A 20242-nucleotide genomic window follows, 5' to 3' on the forward strand; every position below is an offset into this window, starting at 1 on the left:
TGCATTGGCAGGCAGGCTCTCAACCACTGCGCCACCAGGGAAGCCCCCCCCAGCATCACTTATTGAAGAGGCTGTCCTTTCTCCATTGTATATTCTTGCCTCCTTGGTCACAAAATGAAATTTTGCCATTTGCAACAACATGGATGGACCAGGAGGGCATTATGCTAAGTGAAAGAAGTCAGACAGAGAAAGACAAATACTGTATAACACTTATATGTGGAATCCAAAAAATACAACAAACTAGTGAATATAACAAAAAAAGAAACAGACTCACAGATACAGAGAACAAACTAGTAGTTACCAGTGGGGAGAGGGAAGGGGGAAGGGGCAAGATAGGGGTGGGGGATTAAGAAGTACAAACTATTATGTATAAAATAAATAAGATTCAAGGATATATTGTACAGGAGATGGCCAACTGTGCTGTGTCAGCAGGAACCAGAGCAACGGCTCTCACGACTGCTACTGGGAGAGGAAATGGTGTGAATAGTCTGGAGACAGTCTGACCATCAACCAAAACATACTGCAGCTCAAAAGAAGCCAGACAAGAGTACACACGTGTAATTCCACTTATATGAAAACTCAGCCACAGGGTGAGGAGTCAGGACAGTGGCTGGCTCAGGAGGAGGACAAGGGGCTCCGGGGGTGGCACATTTGCAACAGCTCCTCAGGCTGTGTCACTGGACAGTCACTGGGCAGAGCACATGACACGACACAAGGATTCTCACCGGTGGTGTCCGTGGAGGCCAGGACACTGGGTTGAACGCCAGCACAGGACGAGGTCGTCTTCGAAGGATCTAACACATCTTCTAGTTGTTCCTCCAATGTTTTAAATTTATGCTTTAGAGTTCGCATTTCTGCTTCAAGGGCCAGAACATAATCTTCCAAAAAACCCAGTAAACACACAGGCACATGCGTTTACACTCTCACCCTTTATCTACCACCCCCGCCCTCCCCTGCCTGACCCTCAGTACTGTCCCGTGCTGTCTGTGTGATACCCTCCCCTCCAGAGACCAGCTCGCCATGCTCTCTGAGGGGGCCCCACGATCAGGAGCAAACACTCAACCTCCTTCAGTCCTGCAACCCTTGACGCACAGACACAACCATCTCATCCTGAGTGCAGCCGTCTCAGGCGCTGCCCCTCCACTCACCACCCCTCGAGACCCTGCTCCAAATAGCATGGGGCTGGGCGACCTTTGGGGCTTGGATGCTCCCCTGAGGAAGGGCCTGCTCCCCTAGCCCCACCTGCCCACTCCAGGAGAGCACAACGCCAACCCAGCCCCTGGTCCAAGTCTGGCTCTGGTTTTTAAGTGTGTCAAGTGTGTATCCTTCACTTTTTCCCTCCACTTACCAATAAAAAGTTTTTATTGTATATAAAATATTTGACTTAAGATCCCTTCCCTTGGAGGAAAAGCAGCTGTCATATTTTGAAGTAATCTATCAAAGGGGATGTTCATTTATAAGACTCCAAGTGAAGCCTATTTTGGACCCAGTAGAGATGGCTCCTCATCCTCCCTCTCCCTCTCTCCCTCTCCCCCTCACTCACCAGGTACAGCTGAATCAGCGGCTGCCTTTGGGTCAGGCTGGCTTGTTTGTGAGGTCTCCCCTCCTAACTGGGCAGAAGGAAGAATTTGATCACTTAGAGTTTCCATTTCTTTCCTCATTTGTGCAATAACATTTCGCAAGCTTGTGTTCTGCTCTTGTAGCTGCTGGATCACAGTAGATGGAAAACTTTTACTTATTTCTTCTTCTTGATGCCTTAGAAGCATCTGTCAAATACGGAAAAAAAAAAAAAAAAGAAAAAGAAAAAGAAAGAAGAGAAAATGGTCACAGCCAAGAACCAATGATTCCCTTGTGCACTGAGGCTGGCTGCATCTGCGTCCACCTGCTCCCCGTCCCTGCTCCCCGTCATCTGTCCTGGAGGTGGGTAATGTTGACAGAAGTATGAAGAAACTTTTTCTTCTGTGTTTCATAAAGACAAGACCACTGTTTTTCAAAGATAACTTTTATTGAGAAATTTGGGGACCCTTCCTTTTTAGTCAGAAACCCATCATTCACCCATTAGAGTGGCAGTTATAAAAAAGACAGACGGTAACAAGTGTTGCTGAGGATGTGGAGAAAATGGAATCCTTGTGCACTGTAAAAGGTAAAGGAACGCAGTGGCTTGTAAATGTAAAATGGTGCAGCTGCTGTGGAAAACAGTCTGGCTGTTCCTCAACAAAGTAAACACAGAGCTATTATACGACCCAGCAATTCCACTCCTAGGTATAGACCTAAGAGAAATGAAAACATACATACACACAGAAACCTGTACACATGTTTGGAGCAGCATTATTCATAGTAGCCAAAATGGAAATACTCAAATGTCTACCAACAGATGATGGATAAACAAAGGGTAACACTGTGAAACATTACTCAGCCATAAAAAGGAATGATGTTCTGACACATGCTACAACAGGGAAGGACCATGAAGACATCATGCTAAGTGGCAGTCAAGGACTTTAAAGCAGTTCCCATAAATGTACTCCAGGATTTAAAAAAAAAAAATGAACATAAAAAGAAAAATGGAAGATATCAAAAAAGAACCAAATAGCATCTACAGAGATGGAAAATATACTGTCTGAAGGAAAAATTCACTGGCTAGGATGGGATTAAGAGCAGATCAGACACTACAGGAGAAAAGATGAGGGAACATAAACACATAGCAGTAGAAAGTATTCAAACTCAAGCACAGAGTGAAAGAAACCAAAAAGAACAAATAACAACAGAGCTCTAGTGACCTCGGAATAATGTGAAGCAGACGCACACTAACCCAGATCATTGTGGGGGACAGAAAAGGATTCAGAACTTGTTGGCAAAAAAATTTCCAATTTGATGAAAATGTAAGTCCACAGATCCAAGAAGTTCAAGAAACCTGAAGCAAGATAAACACAAAAAAAGTCACACCAAAGAACACATCATGGTCAAATTGCTAAAAAACAATGATAAAGAAAACCTCTTAAAAGCGACCAGAGGAAAAAAAGACACATTATGTTCCTGCAGAAGAACAAATACAAGAAACTGACAACTTCTCATGAGAACCAATGAAATCTAGAAGACAATGGAACTATATGCAGAAAGAAAAAAAAACCTGTCACCCTGAGTGAAAATCTCCTTTGAAAATGATGGCAAGAGAGACTTCTGCCTTTGACCATGAGGGATTTGCTGCTACGGGACTTGCCCTCTGGCTGTAAACAACTAGAAAACAGGCAAATTCTATGAAACCACTGTCTTCAGACACTGCCTGTACAGAACTGGGTGCCAGAGAAGAGGGGACAGAGGAAGGGAGCCTGTGGTTTGCCTAGTTCTCTGTCTGGGCCCAGCACAACCCAGCCCTCTGTGGATGTTTGCTTGCAGAAAGCACCAGGCTCCTCTCCTCCACGGCTGCCCCATCAGCACACTAACCTCCAAATGGGCAGGAAGGAAGGTCCTCCCCTAGGAAGCAGCACATGCTCACTCCCCACTCAAGGCCTAGGTCCCATCCCAAGACTTTCTGACTTTCCGACTGGTTGCTGGATCCTGCTTACCAGCAAAGCAAACCAGCCAGGCTCGCGAGGACCTTTGACCAGTCCTGCTGAGAGAGACCAAGACTATGTGAACACAACGCGAGCTTCTAACAAGTTCAGAGACGCACAAACATGCCCATGCAGCATTACAAGAATCTGTGCAAATGATCCCAATGGCCATTAGTGAGAGAACAATGAAGTAAACCATGGCATGGTCATACAATAAAGTACACAACCATTTAAGTTGCATTTTTGAAGAATTTTATTTTTGATTTATTCTCTTTTTGGCTGCGTTGGGTCTTTGCTGCTGCATGCGGGCTTTCTCTAGTTGTGGCGAGCGGCGGCTACTCTTCATCATGGTGTGTGGGTTTCTCATTGCAGTGGCTTCTCTTGTTGCAGAGCATGGGCTCTAGGTTCGTGGGCTTCAGTAGTTGCAGCACGTGGGCTCAGTAGTTGCAGCACACAGGCCCTAGAGCACGCGGGCTTCAGTAGTTGTGGCGTGTGGGCTCTAAGCGCGCAGGCTTCAGTAGCTGTGGCACGTGGGCTCAGCAGTTGCGGCTCAGGACTCTAGAACGCAGGTTCAGTAGTTGTGGTGCACAGGCTTAGCTGCTGCGTGGCATGTGGGATCTTCCCGGACCAGGGCTCAAACCCGTGTCCCCTGCATTGGCAGGCGGATTCTTAACCACTGTGCCACCAGGGAAGTCCTGCATTTTTGAAGAATTTTAATGATGTGAGAAATATTTATGGAAAGTTTAAAAAAGAATTAACGTTATATAGCATGACCTGAGCTATATGAACACAGTATGGGCACAGGAACATACATGAGATATGGAGATACAGGTGGCTGGAAGGAAATAACACTAAAACGCCTGACTGTCGGACAGACACGATCTGTTCTCTTCTCTGTTCCAAGCGATGCTGGCTCACATCTGCAGAGCTCACATCCACCCGCAGTGGGCCAAGCGTTCCCAGGGGTACCCGTCACACAGATGAGGAAACAGAGACCCGAGCTCTCGGGGGCCACCCGACCACACAGCCACATGCTGATGACAGACACGCACGTGGCCTCCACAGGTCTGACCCGGCCACGACGCTCAGCCTTGGCATTGAGCAAGCACATGACACACGCTGTCACCAACTTCCCACTAAGGCACCACAGGGGACCCAAGAGGTCCGGCCAAGGAGGAGTTGAGCTGGGGTGAACCTTGGGCCCGCTTGACTCCAGAGAACACTGTGCTGAACTAAAATTGTAAAATTTCTGCAGTGGCCACATATTACTTTTACTTTCAGAATGAAGCTATTTCTTCTGTTACTCACAGTTCCCAGCTTTTCAAGCCACCACTGGCTCTGCTATGCACCTGCTCTGTCTCCTTCCAGCCACTGCTCTGGCCCCACTGCTCCTGCTGCAAACACCCGACCTCCCTCTCTGTGCCCACTGGGACATTTCCCACCTTCTCCGTGGCAGAGCCTCAGGCTGCTCCCACTCAGGCAGACAGCAGTGTGGTCGGGGCCGTGAGTGTGCAGCTGGCTGGTGCTACTCACATTCTCCCTCTGCCACCTGTGGGGCAGGGACCACTCCTCTCAGGTCCTCAGCTTCCTTGTCCTGAACAACAGGATCCACCTCAAAGCCGCAGTGCAGCCCAGCTGCAAGGCGAATCCTCTGTCCCTGCGGCTGTGGCTGCGTCTCTGCCCTGGTAGTGCCTGCCCGACGGTGGTGCCTTGGTCTCCGTGGGGTGATCACCACGGCTCTGCTGAGGCTCCGTGCTCGGAACTAGTACCAAGCGAGGGAGAAGATGTGGCCAAAGCCAAGAGCCTGCCCATCTGCACAGTGGAATCTGTGATGGGCTCATCACTCCCCAGGAAGCACAGTGTCTTGCTCCCTGGCGGCCTCTATTTCTGACTTCAGTGTATGACAGATTCCCTCACTGCTCCTGCCTTAGTGTTTGCCAAGGGCTCATCCCTGCAGAACTCAGCACCAACTGCTGTCCGCCCACACCTGCCACTTTACCAGGTGGTCACATCCTTAACCTGTTCCCAGTATTAAGGCCCTGTAGGGGGAGCACAAGTGTTTTGCTATTATCTGCAGGATTCAAAAAACTTCATTCCATTGGGTCAGCCAGGAACTTGTGCAGCATTCTGCCCCACCCCGGGTCCTGGCTTGGAAGCCACATCTCTCTGTCAAGACCGCCACGCCAGCTCACATTCGCAGGTGCCTGGGATGCTGCTCTGCCGCGCCCCACTCGCTTTGTCTCCGGGGTCCCGTGGCTGGGCCCCTCTGTACAGGACAAAGGTGTGCATCTCCCCACTCTGCATGGGATGGGCGGGGCACTTGTTTCTGACCCCTAGACCATTTCTAAAGCCCCTGTTTACTTAACAAGGCAACCAGCCATGAGAGGCCTCCCTGGCCAGCCGAGCTGGTGCTTGGAAACAAATGACTTCTTTTAAAATGCCAGCCTGGGGGGAAAATACAACAAAGAAAAATTGGGGTGGGGGCTCATTGATTAAAAAAAAAAAAAAGAGGCATTTGTTTTCTCTATGTGTCCTAGGGAAGGCACCCATGCAGAGACTAACTGCTGTGAGCCCCCAGGACCACAGGTGACTCTGGAGGCTGGGGTCGGCCCCACCTCTCCTCCTGGGAACGTGGGTGCTCCCAAGCCTGACCACTGGCTGACGGTGAATCTCCCCGGGGGCTTGTTAACAGATGTGCCTTTCGGAGCTCAACCCCTAAGGCATCGGGCCTAGTAGGTCCTGCTGGGACTCAGAGGGGTGTGTTTCGGAAGCTCCCGAGGTTTCTGAGGGTGGCCAGATTGGGGGCTGCGCAGTCACCTGTACAGAGAGGACAGTCACTGCCCACATAGCATGGCTGGCAGGAGCCCACCTCCATCACATGAACGCTAGGTCAACCCAGCACCAACTGCGGGCAAGTGCCAGCCACAGAGGTCGCAGTGAGGCCCCAGGGCCACCTTCCACCCGCAGTGAGCACGAATCCTCCCAGCAAGGACACATGAGCTACAACCTGCACTCCCGACAGTCTGGCTGCGCGCACATAGGCACAAGCAGGGCCTGGTGGACGCCTGGAGACGCAGCTTGTGCCACGTCCATCCTCCCTCTGCAGGTGGACAGCTGGACAGGTGGGAAGAGGCCAGCACCCCTGGAAACATCCTAAGGATTTCAGTGGCTCCATTATCCTGGACGACCGGGTAAGTGACTTTCCACAGATGGACAGAGGTCAACTACTGAAACAATGGGCCACTGAACCAGGAAGGTCATGTCTGAGACAGGCTCGGGCTAAGCTCTGCTGGTGCAGCTCTGGAAGGCACTTCTCCTTGCGGGTTGCCCAGATTTCATAGCAGCCCGGTGACAGGGCTTCCCTCCAGAGCCCTGGATGGACGGGGGACAAGGCAAGAGGCAAGGCAAGACATGGGCTGTGTTCACTGTAATGCCAAACTCTAGGCATGCGCCAAGGGTCCCCCTCAGTGGAAGCAAGTGCCCCCTCTGCAACTCTGAGTCGAATCCTGCCGCTTCTGGCTTCAGGTTTTACTGGCGCTAGTCCTTGGCACCCCTCGGCCCGCAGACACAAGGCTCCGCTCTCTGCCTCTGTCATCACGTGGCCTTCCTCCTGTGTCTGTCTTCACGTGTGTGCCTTTCTAAGAACACCAGTCCTATTGGGTTAGGCCCACCCTGCTCCCAAGTGATGTCATCTTAACTAATTCCATCCATAAAGACTCTATTTCCAAGGAAGGTCCCATCCTGAGGCACTGAGACCGGAACATGTCTTCTGGGGCCACCATTCAACCCGCAGGCATCCCATAGTCAGTATCAGGCTCTGGCCAGTGCAAAGCAGAAGTCTGTGCTTTATGAGAGGAACGGCCGTCGTCGCATGTTGAATGGCTTACTCACCATGTGTGAAGAAGTGTGTTTTGGGACAAAGCTCTAACCTCTTGGTTCTTTGTGTTACTGTCTGCCACGGTGCAATATCTGAATTTGGGGGGTTTTGATATTTCAGATGCTGAAGATACAAAGATTGAGTGTAGACTCCCGTTAACTGGCTGAGGCTCAGCCTCACCCTTGTTTGTGCAAACAGTCATTTTAAAAGAAATAGGGCTGAAAAGACCTGCCTCCAGTGCTGCTTCTATTTGGCATATTTTCCCTCTGGCTGGGGGAGTGGGTGTCTCCAAGGGGCTTGGGAGGAAGAGCCGTGCGGAGGCTCAGCAGGAGGCGGCCCCTCACCTGCGCCTCCTCCTCAGGGTGGAGTCCGCGTGTCCCCAGCGCCTGCACAGCCTGGTCTCTCTCTCGGGTCACGGCCTTCAGCACCACCTCCTGGCCACACAGCACCCGCTCTGTCTCCTGCAGCTTGGCCGCAACCTGGGGAAAACACAGACTCGGTTCATCCTGGGAGGATTACAAGGAAGCAGTGCCACCTTCAGGGTCCAGACCAGCTCCCCATCCTGCTGGGAAGCAGACAGCAGACACTCGGGTGAGAAACCCCAGGAAATACGTGGCCATCAGAGCCGGCAGAGCACAGCAAGTGCTGATCCAGCTCCAGAGGCAGCTGCACTGGCCGTTAGAGAAAGGCTATGGGCAGGGACTCATCTTATCACTTTAAGTCCTGTTGTTATAAATCAAACTGCTCAGTGAGGCTGAGTGTTTTCAAATGCAAAGGATAACTCGGTGAGGGCCCAAGCCGGGCTCCACGCACCGCAGTGGACGTTCCCAGCCCTTCCTTCTGCAGAAAGAAGTCAGACAGCCCTGGGGAGCAAAGACCTGGTCTCTGGCCACAGTCAGGCCCTGAATCAAGTCCTCAGTCCGCTGGTACTGCTCTCGCTCGACACCCTCGCAGCGGCGCTGCCAGACCAGCTCCAACTGCACCTTGTCACGCTCCAGGCTCTGCTCCCTCTCTACGGCCAGAGACAGCTGCTGCTTGTACCTGCGGGGGTGAAAACCACCAACTTGAACGTTTTCCTGAGGTCCCTTTGGGCTGTGACGTAGCTGAGGTGGGAGGCGCCCCTCCTGGGCCCCCACGCCGGCCGTGTTCACAGGCTTGGCTTACACCTTCACACAGGCCCAGGTTCAGAGAGGAGCAGGCGGCCGGGTCTCCCAACACCGAGAAACCCAGCACTGTGGGAGAGGAGGTCAAACTCAGTAAGAGGAGACAGGAAGAAAGCCAGCAAACTCAAACAAGAAAATGGTTGCACTAGAGAAACGCGAGAGGGTTCACAGCAGAGCAGACACAGCTGGATAGTCAACAGTGAGCTGAAAGGTCAAACAGAACTCAGAAGACCAGCGTCCATCTACCGGGGGTTGGGAGAAATCAGAATGGAAGGAGGAAATAACCATGGAAATAGGAAGAAATCCACCATGGCTGGAGAGGGATGTGTGCCTTCTGCCTGAAAGCTTCCGAGTGCTGGACAGGAGGGGCTTCAGACGCCATGGGGAAGGTACAGACCACCGGCTGGGATGGAAGAAAAGTGCATGGGGGAGAGAACCGGACCCGCACGAGGCTTCTCGTCAGCCACGCAGAGCAACGCAGGGTGAAGATCGCTGGAAGGCCTCTCCCCCGGTGGGCAGGGCTGTGACCAGGGCGGGATGGTAACACCTTCTACAGGGGACACCGAGTAAGGCTCCGTCCTGCCCACTGCAGGGAGATTCTCCTGCTGGCCGTGCTGAGAGGACCACATGGCCAGGACAACCCCGGCTGACAGCCGGCAAGGAAACAGAGACATCAGACCCACAGCCGCTGGAATTGACCTCCGCCGACAACCTAGATGAGCTGGTAAGGGGAGCCCGAGCCTCAGAAGAGAGGGCAGCCCGGCCGACACCTTGATTCCAGCTGAGTGAGACCCACTTACTTGGGGGACCTGGCTGCCACAGAATCAGACCCTCAAGAGAGGTGATGTAATTAGCAGAAAAATACTTTAAAACAGCTACTGTGAATATGTTCAGAGATTAAAGGCAACCACACACACAATGAGGAGAGAAATGAAAAGTGAAATGTCTGAAATAAAAAACCCACCAGCCTTCCTGGCAGATGAGACCTTGTGGGGAAAGCCTTAGAAGCTATCAAAAGAACATCAAATTAAAGCAAAGGAAACAGAAGAAAGACAATAATAAGGATAAGAGCAGGTTATCAGCGAAACTGAAAACAGAAAAACAATTGAGAAAAACCAATGAAACCAAACGCTGGCTCTTTGGAAAGATGTGTAAAATGGATAAATCTCTAGCTAGACTGATGGAGAAAAAAGAGACAGTACAAGTCACCAGTATCAAGAAGGAGAGAGGACACTGCTACAGATTTTACACATATTAGAGAGACAATAAAGAAATACTATAAACAATTTTATGCCAATAAAGTCAACAATTAGATGAAATGGACAAACTCATTGAAAGATACAAATTACCAAAAGCACCACACACACACAAAATAGAAAACCTGAATATTCAAATAAATATCCAAAGAAACCAGACACAAAAGACTGTAAACTGTAGGATTCCACGCAGATGAAATTCCAGATCAAGAGAAACCCACAGTGACAGAAAGCATCCCGGCAGGTGCCAGGGTGTGAGGGGACTTCGGGCAATGGAAGGGTTTTATATCCTGACTGTAGTAGGGGTTATACTGCATACTTATGTACATATCTGTCGAGATTCATCAATTGTACAGTTAAAATTGGTACATTTATTATATTTCAATGATTTCTCAAGAAAGAGAATATATCTTTAGCCAAGTGCTCATTCCAACTGATAGGAAAAGAGACTAAGACACTAACAGTCAGACAAAAGACCTCAGAGGTGATTCCTGACACAGGACCAAATGGCACACACAACTTTTACAGCCCTGGTGCAGACCGAGAACCGCGCTCTGTGGGAAAGGCCTCCTCTGACCACCCACCCCGCCGCCCCATCTTCATCCCCTTCCCCCACCACATGGTACCTTCCAATGTCCTGCTGGCATCTGGCCAGCTGTGCCTTCAGCTTCACCTCTTCTTCCTGCAGCGACTGAACCTGAAGGTCTTTGGAGACCATCTCCTTGGAAAGTTGAGCAATCTGGGCATCCCAGCGGGATTTTAGAGCTGACGCATCTTCCCGAAGTCTAAACAAAGAAGAGAAGCTACATGAATGTGGGCGTGGTTCTCAGTCGAGCTCTCTTTTACAACAAATACACACACACACAGCCCTCAAAGGAAATGCACGCAGCCCTCAAAGGAAATGCTACAGATCAGGGTCTCTTTCACACTCATCAGGGCAGAGACTTCCTTGCCTAAATTAAGAAATGGTCCTACCCTAGAAGAAATATACACCCATCCCTCCCACCAACCCAAGCATCGACTAACACCTGCAGAATGCCAAGCCCACGCCAGGTGCGCGGGGAAACGTGTGCCAGGGCGTGTCTCTCGGAGCCAACGGTTTTGAACCAGTGCCATCTGACTCACCTGGGCACCCCTTGCCATGCCCGGCACAGCCCTTCCACATAGAGACATTCAACACATATCTCCAAATTGAACAGTAAGATAAGGTTCTACAGAATCCCTTTACATTCCTTGGTAGAATCACCAAAAATCTGATAAATCTCCCAAGAAGAAAAACTTTAGGAAAAAACACCTAAAGATATTGACTAGAGTAGCCATGATATTAACCACACAAAGCTCGCAGGGTGGTCACCCTATTTGCAGCCCTGGCCTGTGTCCCTCCTAATCTGTACTCAGCATGCTGTGGGGTAAATGCTGTGGTCACGCACTGGCCACTTCCCAGAGCCACAGGCCCACAGGTGGGCCACGGAGTGCGGTGCAGAGGTGGACAAGCCGTGGGAAGGCAAATGGCTGTCAGCCGATAAGGCCTTGGATCAAAGTCCCGAGTGCAGCTGCCCTGAGCCTCAGACAAAGCTCCATCCAAACATGAGCAGAGATGGGAAGGAGAAGGGAGCAGGTGCCCTCGTGGGAAGCTTCTTTAAACATTTCAGCTTAAACAGGCCTGAACGTCAAGGCTGATGTGCTGGTTTTTTTTTTTTTAATAATTTTTAAAAAAATATTTATTTTTATTTTATTTATTTACTTGGTTGCGTGAGGTCTTAGTTGTGGCTCGTGGGCTCCTTAGTTGTGGCATGTGAACTCTTAGTTGCGGCATGCATGTGGGATCTAGTTCTCTGACCAGGGATTGAACCTGGGCCCCCTGCACTGGGAGCGTGTAGTCTTAACTACTGAGCCACCAGGGAAGTCCCTACTGTGCTGGTTACCCTGGCCTGTTAGGAACCAGGCCGCACAGCAGGAGGTGAGTGGCGGGCAAGCCAGCGAAGCTTCATCTGCCGCTCCCCATAGCTCGCGTTACCGCCTGAGCCATCACCCCCCTACCCCGCCCCCATCCGTGGAAAAACTCTCTTCCACGAAAATGGTCCCTCGTGCCAAACAGATTGGGGACTGCTGGGTTAAAATGCCCTCAGCAAAGGGTCAGCTGACCCCACAGGAACGAGATGGCTCTGCTCTGCTCTTCCTGCCCCTGCTTGTGACCCCCAGGCCCGAGTCCCCGCCTGAGGAGCCCTGTGCTCTCCATTCTCTCGGGCACCCCAGCGCCCTCGTGATGCCCGGCACAGACATGCGGTGGCAGGGTGGGGCTCTCTGCTCACAGGCCAACCCCGCTGCAGCGGGCAGGGGATGGCTCGCGGTTGAGCCAGGATTATTATCGTTCTGAGTAGCAGAGTTCTCTTTTCACAAAAGACTGCAGTGAAACCCATTTGGGAAAATGCTTTAAAGACCAAGGTGGGAATGAAGAAGGGGAATGACTATGGGAAAATGTACAAAACCCCACAGCCCAGAAGAAAGCCATGCTGCTCAGTAAAGCATTAGGATTCTTCAGCTCTATTGCTAACTTAGGAAAATGCACCCTCTTTGAACCTGCCTGGAAACATCATGTAATAAATGTGTCACACTTTCAAAGGATTAAGACATTTCAAGTATGAAATTTCCAGCATTAGTCTTAGCTATGGGAAAAGGTCATTTTTCTTAATATAATTTTTTTTAAGATTTAAAAAAAAATTTATTTTAATTTATTTATTATTTTTGGCTGTGTTGGGTCTTCGTTGCTGCACGTGGGCTTTCTCTAGTTGCGGCGGGGGCGGCTACTGTTCGTTGTGGTGTGCGGGGCTACTCTTCATTGCGGTGTGCAGGCTTCTCATTGCAGTGGCTTCTCTTGTTGCGGAGCACGGGCTCTAGAGTGTGTGGGCTTCAGTAGATGCAGCGCATGGGCTCAGTAGTTGTGGCTCGTGGGCTCTAGAGTGCAGGCTCAGTAGTTGTGGCTCACGGGCTTAGTTGCTCCGCGGCATGTGGGATCATCCTGGACCAGGGCTCGAACCTGTGTCCCCTGCATTGCCAGGCGGATTCTTAACCACTGCGCCACCAGGGAAGCCCATATAATTTAAACTAATTACTTCTAGCACAATATGTCCAGAGTCATACTGACTCTTACCTAAAATAAAATAATATCACAAGGGGCAACAAAAAGTTGGAAACTGCAGAACTTGTCCAGCTAAGACACAGTGCTAGTGTCAGAATGGGGGCTGGAGCTGCTCCCCTCCGGGTCTGCCCAGCACCCTCCCTCTGGGGCGGCACCTGCTCTGGTCCCACGTAGTTGTCGGGGTGAGAAAGTAGCAGGTGGGGGCCCAGGAACCCGTGACAAAGCTGGCCCCCACCTCAGGCACCGACCTGGAGCCAAATCCACGTGGGGAAGTGTGTGCGGGTGGGCTGGTTGCTCACAGCATCCGGGCTTCACCCTGGCTGTGCCCCACCAGACACTTAGCCTTGGAGCCTCGAGTGCCCCATGTCTGATGTGACAGAGGGAAATGAAAGGCTCTCCTCCGATCTGTGTGTCGCTGGAAGACGAAAGGACACGAGATGCCTGGCCTGCCCTGGAATTCCAAAGCACTCCTTCCCCTCTACCTACTCATTGGCAACTCTGCTCCGAGGCCGGAGGACATCAGCTAGGAGGTACTTTGTAACTGGACCTTATCTGATTTTCCGGGTGGGAAAGGGGAGCAGCTGGTGGCCCTGGGAGGTCGACTGCCCAGGCCTCACACATCAAGCAGGACATCCATTCTGAGCTTCCCATTACAGTCCCTGATCTGATCCTTCGTGATTCCATGTGTGTTGGGCTTCCCCAACTATAAGAGAAGGTGCTGGAGCTCGAGAACCATATATTTAATTCTAATGAATTCCCACGAGATGATCTGCACACAGCAGGGGCTTTGCATGTGTCCATGAATGGGATCCTGGTTCCTGCTCCACTTTGCCAAGACCAAGCCAGCATAAGCAGGCCTGTGTTCTGGAGAGCAGAGAGCTTGCCCTCACTGAGTCCTGGCCTCCGACCAGCATTTGGACCAGCGCTGCCCAGCACTGGGCCACGGGCCACATGGGGCTCCCAGGCATGTGGCCAATCTGAATTGAGATGTGCCTTCAAAACTTAGCACCAAAAAATGCAAAGTATCTCAATAATATTTTTTTCAGGCAAGTTTAGTCATCCTTCTTCATTAATAACTTTATATGGATTACTTATTAATGATATGCAACAAGATGGCATTTTGGTTAAAGTAAGTCCCCTACATATGAACCTTCAAGTTGCGAAGTTTCAAAGATGTGAACGTGGAGCTTACTAATGAAGACCTGGTGGAATTGGAGGCCCAGAGAAAGGACGAAGAGAGACACGAAGATGAAGAAGTAACTGAAGAACTGAAGAGATTCACGACGCAGGAAATGGCAAGGGATTTTCTTTATCTGAGGAGGCACTGTTAGTATTTGAGGCACAGGACCCAAATGTAGAACGGTATACGAAGGTTGCAGCAGCCGTTCAGAATGCAATCCAGTGCTACCATGTCATCTATGACGAGAAAAGAAGAGCTACTACCCAGACATCACTGGATCATTTCTTTAAGAGGGTAGATAGAATTGAATCCAGCAAGGAACCGGAACCTGTGCCATTAAGGTCAGGCGTGAGTGAAATTGCAGCTTGCCCTCCATCTCCTATTGCTGACGATCCTTCAGCTCTACCGTCTCCCACCTCCTCTCCCTCCTCCAGTCAGTAACTGTTCTTGCCTGGTCACTTGATGCCAGCCCCTGTATGCCAGCTGTTGTACTGTACTACTGTACTTTTCAAGGTATCATACTATAAGATTAAAAATGTTTTATTTTTTGTGTTTGTGTGTTTTTTATGTATTATTTGTGTGAAAAGTATTATAAACCTATTACAGTACAATACTATATAGCCTATTGTGTTAGTTGGGTACCTAGGCTAACTTTGTTGGACTCATGAACAAATTGGACTTAGGAACGTGTACTCAGAATGGAGCTCATCCATATGTAGGGGACTTACTGTATACTGGGTTAGATATAATGTTATCGGAGTTAATTTCTTTTTTTTCTTTTTCTTTTTAAAAATATTTATTTATTTATTTGGTTGTGCCGGGTCTTAGCTGTAGCATGCGGGATCTTTTTAGTTGCGGCACGCAGGATCTTTAGTTGCATCACGTTAACTCTTAGTTGCAGCATGTGGGATCTAGTTCCCTGACCAGGAATTGAACCCGATCATTGGGAGCGTGGAATCTCAACCACTGGACCACCAGGGAAGTCTCCTGGAGTTAATTTCTCCTATTTCTTTTTGCATCTTACCTCTGGGTACTAGGAGGTTAAAGTGCCATGTGGCCCCATCATATTCCATGTGATAGGTTATACACCTGCACGGACACACACAGTTCTCACAACGCTGTCTCAGGTCATCATTTCTCTACTCCGCCATCCACAAACCAATGGTCTCAGGAAAACTATCACAAATAGGCCCAAAGAGACGGCAAGCTCACAGTATGGGCTGTTTTGTTGCTGATTTGTAAAGAGTATGTCTGGGTATGAAAAGACACTGATACGACACTAAGACTTCTCCTGGGAACCCACTGATGCTGCTTGTCATGGCCACTTGACTGGTCCCACGGAAGAACAGGAAGGAACGCGAGGGTGGACATGCCAAGAGGTGAGAGCAGAGGAAGGAGGCCTGCCCGCAGGAAGCTCTGTGCACCCGGATATTGGTCTCTGAGTCTCCGTCCGTGAGAAGGGCCCAGGGAGAGCCTGTCCAAACGGAGGAGAGGCTGGGGAAACACACGCCCGTCAGACTGAGCTGCCTCACCCCTCCAGCTACCGCTACCTGCGTTTAACAGATCAAACAATAAAACGTGTGACTCTAAGGAAGCTATCCTGAATAAACTTTAACTTCCTGGTATTCTATAGTTTAAGAGCCATTTTCCCCTTAAATAGAAATATAACTTGGCAGAGAATTCTCTGTAAAAAAAAGAGATAGGAATATTTTCCAAACAAAGGAGAAAAGCCAGTTGCTAAACAGTAGGCTCTACAAATGACTTATTTGTCTTAATTGTCTTCTGTAAACACAGCTTCTCTAAAGATCACTTCCTTACTGGCCGCCAAAAGGCTGAGTTCAACTATGACTTCAGTTACAATGGTCCTTTGCAGACACCAGGCACAGTGGGACAGAGTGGCTTACATGTCATGGCCTGGTTAAGATGCCGAAAAAGAAAACTAGGTTTAAAAAGAAACTAGTTGGGAATTCCCTGGCAGTCCAGTGGTTAGGACTCTGTGCTTTCACTGCTGAGGGCCTGGGTTCAATCTCTGGTTGGGGAACTGATCCTGCAAGCTGCACAGTGCGGCCAAAAAAATAAAAAATAATTTAAAATAATGGTTTTTAATTAAAAAAAATAAAAAGAAACTAGTTTATGGAGAAACTGGAACCTTTGTGAAAAATGGTGCATCCACTGTGGAAAACAGTTTGGCAGTTCCTCAGAAAGTTAAACATATAGAGTTACCATATGATCCACAACTCCACTTCTGCGTACATACCCAAAAGAACTGAGAAGAGACTTGAGCAGATATTTGCTCACCCATAGTCATAGTAGCACTAGTCACAGCAGCCAAAAGGTGGAAACAACCAAAATGGCCATCAGTGGATGAACTGATAAACAAAATGTAGTTCTATACAAACAATGCAACGTTATTCAGCCTTAAAAAGGAAGGAAATTCTGACACCCGCTACAACATGGATGAACCTTGAAGCCATCACACTGAGTGGAATAAGCCAGTGACAGAAGGACAGACACTGTAGGATTCCACTCATGTGGAATTCAAATTCACAGAGTCAGAAGTCAAATTCACAGAGACAGAAGGTAGGATGGTGGGTGCCAGGGACTGGGAGAGGGGGAAGGGGAGTTACTGTTTAATGGGCAGTTTTAGTTTTACAGGGAAAAGAGTTCTGGAGACGAATGGGGTGATGGTTGCACAACTGTGAATGTACTTGATGCCACTGAACTTAAAAATGGCTAAGATGGTAAATTTTATGCTATGTGTATTTACCACAAATAAATAAACGCACACATTCATACATACATCTACACATACTAACCACATACTTTCAAATAAAAGAAAAGGAGAAAAGAAAATGGTTAAAAACAGTGACGGGGGGGCTTCCCTGGTGGCGCAGTGGTTACGAATCCGCCTGCCGATGCAGGGGACACGGGTTTGAGCCCTGGTCTGGGAAGATCCCACATGCCGCGGAGCAACTAAGCCCGTGCGTCACAACTACTGAGCGTGTGCTCGAGCCCACAAGCCACAACTACTGAGCCCGCAAGCCACCACTACTGAAGCCCGCACGCCCTAGAGCCCGTGCTCTGCAACAAGAGAAGCCACCCCAATGAGAAGCCTGCGCACCGCAACGAAGACCCAACGCAGCCATAAATAAGTAAATAAAATTAAAACAACAACAACAACAACAACAACAGTGACGGGAGTTGCAGGAGTGACTCCCAACAGCCTGTGCCCACTTCCCTTCATCTGAAACAGGTAACTGGGCAGCCAGGCCCTCAGCCGCAGCTCACTTGTCAATGGCGGCGTCCTTCTCCTTGGTGGTGTCCGCCTGCCTCCACTCAGCCCTGCGGAGCTGCACCTCGAGGTTGTCGCAGTGCCCCTGCAGCTCCAGGGCCCTGGCCTCTACCGCCTGCAGCTGCTCCGCATGGGCGCTCTTCACTGCCATCAGCACCGTGTCCCTCTCCCTGGCCAGACGGTCCAGCTCCTCATGCCTGAAACACAGCGAGGTCCCCAGTGGCTCACATAGGCCCTGCTCAGGACCCCCGAGCCTAGAACCTTCCTCATTCTGCAGGAGTGCTGCACGCATGTCCTCCTGAAGGGCACTTCTGCCCGCTTCTCTCGGCTCCTCACTCCTCACACGAAAACACTGACTGAGAGACTCTCAGACGCTGGGCCCCAGCCCTCCCAAGCTCACAGCCCATGGGAGGAAGGCCCCAGAACATGTGCTTCAGTGAAGGGCCACCAGCAGAACCTGCACCGACTCGGGAAGCAGAAGGCAGGTGTAAACTGCCCTCGCCTCGCAGCTACCCCATTTGCTGGGCTGCTTTCAACCCAGAATCTGAGGCTTCCCAGAACTGGGGGCCGCGGGATGCAGGCTGCATGTCTGTCTTCGCTAGAGATGCCAAACCTACTGGAACTCTGTCAACAGAACATTCGTCTCGAAAATACACTGTTGGGTGTCGCTGACAGCTGACATGATGTCCATGATGTTTTATGCTTTTATTCTATTTGGTTTCGATGAAGAGTAAAAAGCCCTCAAAAAGGTAATTCTACATGATTTCTTTCAGATTCCATCAGCATTGTTCAATGAGATGGTTAAGCCTTATTTAATCAAGTCGCATGCCATACTTTTCATTCCAATTACAATCAATCTTCATCTTACCTTGCAAACTGTTCAGTATTTTCCACCTTCTAGTAGCAAAAAACTATACTCATGCCAGTTGCTGTACCCATCAGTTTCTGGCAGGATATACCTTTCTTTTTCACCAAATCACAACAAAAGTTTGATCATGACAGCTAGTGAAGGGAGGGAGTTATTTCTGCACTGCATTATTCTGTGACCATTGGTTAGCTACTTTCAAAAGGCAAACACCAAGACTCCAGGGCATGGACACCCCAGCCCACACCAAGGAACCAAGGAACACAGGTTTCTTGTCATCTTGGCTCCGTAAATAACGCCACCTGGGCTGCACATGACTCTGCGGGGTCACGCAGTGTGTGAGGACACAGAGCATCCGTGTGCACCCTGCTCCCAAGACTTGTTTCAACGGGTCAAGTACATTGGCTCTAAGTGTCAATCTGGACGGCTTTCAGCAATTCATTTTACAAGGCGTGTTCTGTAATTCTTAGTGTTTTGATGATATTCCTCCAAACACACACAAATATACTCATTTGAACTGAAAAGTGAGGGGAGACCCTGGAAGAGCAGGCCTGACCGAGCTAATGGTCCCACAGAAGGGCTGGGTCTGCCCCCAAGGGGATCAGGGAACATTTTTCCTACGCTGACACTGGAGCCAGAAACACTCACTTCCTCCTAAACGTCTCCTCTTCTTTTTTCCTGGTGAGCTGCACAGAGTGAAGTTTACCCTCTAAGTCTTTTATCCTGAAAGAATCAAATATTAGTGGAAAAAGCAGGTAAGGGGCTACAGCAAAGCCGGCCTGGAATAAGCCAGAACAGGCAGATGCCTCCAGGCTGGAGTCCAGACCATGCTAAACATAGGGCGCGTTGGCCACATCGCCCACAGGGAGATGGGGAGACTCCGCACCGGGCGTCCTTCACGGCAGCCAGGTCCCTGAGCTCCCAGTCTCTGCGCTGCAGCCTGTCCTCCAGCTCCGCATTCACCGCCTCGGCGCTCTGCAGGGACTCCGCAGCCTTCACCCCGGCCTCTCTCAGGGCCACGAGCTCTTTGTTCAGCAGTTTAATCTTTGAAAGAGAAGAATTCAAAAGAAGGATATAAGTGGAACAAACTGAGGTGTTAGAGGTAAGCCTTACCATTTTATCAGAACTGGGAGAGAAGGAAAACTGGAATTTGAGAAGCAATAAAACAGTGAGTCTCCTCACATGCTCCCACAACCTTGAGAGCATGGGCCCCGTGTGAGTCCCTGTCGTACCCCAGCACCCGACTCGGGCATGATTTGAATACTGGAATCACACAGCCAGATGGAGGCTGTAAGAACGTGGCTCCTTGCTGAGTGGCCCCACTCAAACCCCAGCCACACACTCAATTTTTAAATAGCTTCTCCAGGCCTCAGCTTCCTCGACTATGATGCAGAGGTGATGGTACTGCTGCCCCCAAATCAGTTCTGTGTATAACCTGTGATGCCCTCAAGGGGCAGGTGTTCAGGGGACCAGAACCGACTCATGGCAGCTGGAGATGGGAGTGGGGCATCCCCTGGCCCACCCACCCATCCCCCGCTCCTCTGACAGGAGTGCCCACTGCACTGAGGCACAGGTTGGCCCTGCACTTCCCGCCTGCCCTCTCTCCCCTGGTGCTCAGAAGTCCCCAAAGCGGCCTCGGAGGGGGGGGGGGGTCACTGTGAGGCAGCCCCAGCCTCAAGGTCCTACTGGCCCTGGGTGCATTCCTCCAGGGGAAAGTCAGGGAGACTCCCGCAGAGGGGTCAGGCAGGGCCTGGTGCTGCCCCCTGGACTGCAGCCCTGTGGGGAGGCTGGTGGCCTAGAAGAGGGACCTTGCTGACCACTAGGGCAGGGTGTTGATCTTACTACTAACACCTGGCTGGACGCTGCCCGGATGTGACCAGCTGGGGCAGCAGGGCCGGGCCAGGCATCAACCCTGCTTC

At 50.3% G+C, this 20242-nt stretch overlaps 1 protein-coding gene across 13 annotated transcripts in view; it reads right to left on the bottom strand.

Moving 5' to 3' along the window:
- The window catches only part of CCDC57 (coiled-coil domain containing 57), a 115090-nt gene that overhangs the window by 68869 nt on the left and 25979 nt on the right, over positions 1 to 20242 (bottom strand). For 8 of the 13 annotated variants that reach the window (XM_068529723.1, XM_068529728.1, XM_068529719.1 and 5 more), the window contains 8 exons: positions 19210 to 19367; positions 18972 to 19046; positions 17455 to 17655; positions 10474 to 10632; positions 8307 to 8469; positions 7773 to 7907; positions 1544 to 1766; positions 726 to 878 (listed from right to left, as the gene is read on the bottom strand). In XM_068529723.1, the coding sequence (XP_068385824.1) occupies positions 726 to 878; positions 1544 to 1766; positions 7773 to 7907; positions 8307 to 8469; positions 10474 to 10632; positions 17455 to 17655; positions 18972 to 19046; positions 19210 to 19367 (1267 nt within the window). The remainder of the gene's footprint in view (positions 1 to 725; positions 879 to 1543; positions 1767 to 7772; positions 7908 to 8306; positions 8470 to 10473; positions 10633 to 17454; positions 17656 to 18971; positions 19047 to 19209; positions 19368 to 20242) is intronic. The other 5 variants (XM_068529729.1, XM_068529727.1, XM_068529725.1 and 2 more) reach the window with 5 other exon arrangements.

This window comes from Eschrichtius robustus, chromosome 20 (genome assembly GCF_028021215.1).
Source record: "Eschrichtius robustus isolate mEscRob2 chromosome 20, mEscRob2.pri, whole genome shotgun sequence".
Classification (NCBI taxonomy): Eukaryota; Metazoa; Chordata; class Mammalia; order Artiodactyla; family Eschrichtiidae; genus Eschrichtius; species Eschrichtius robustus.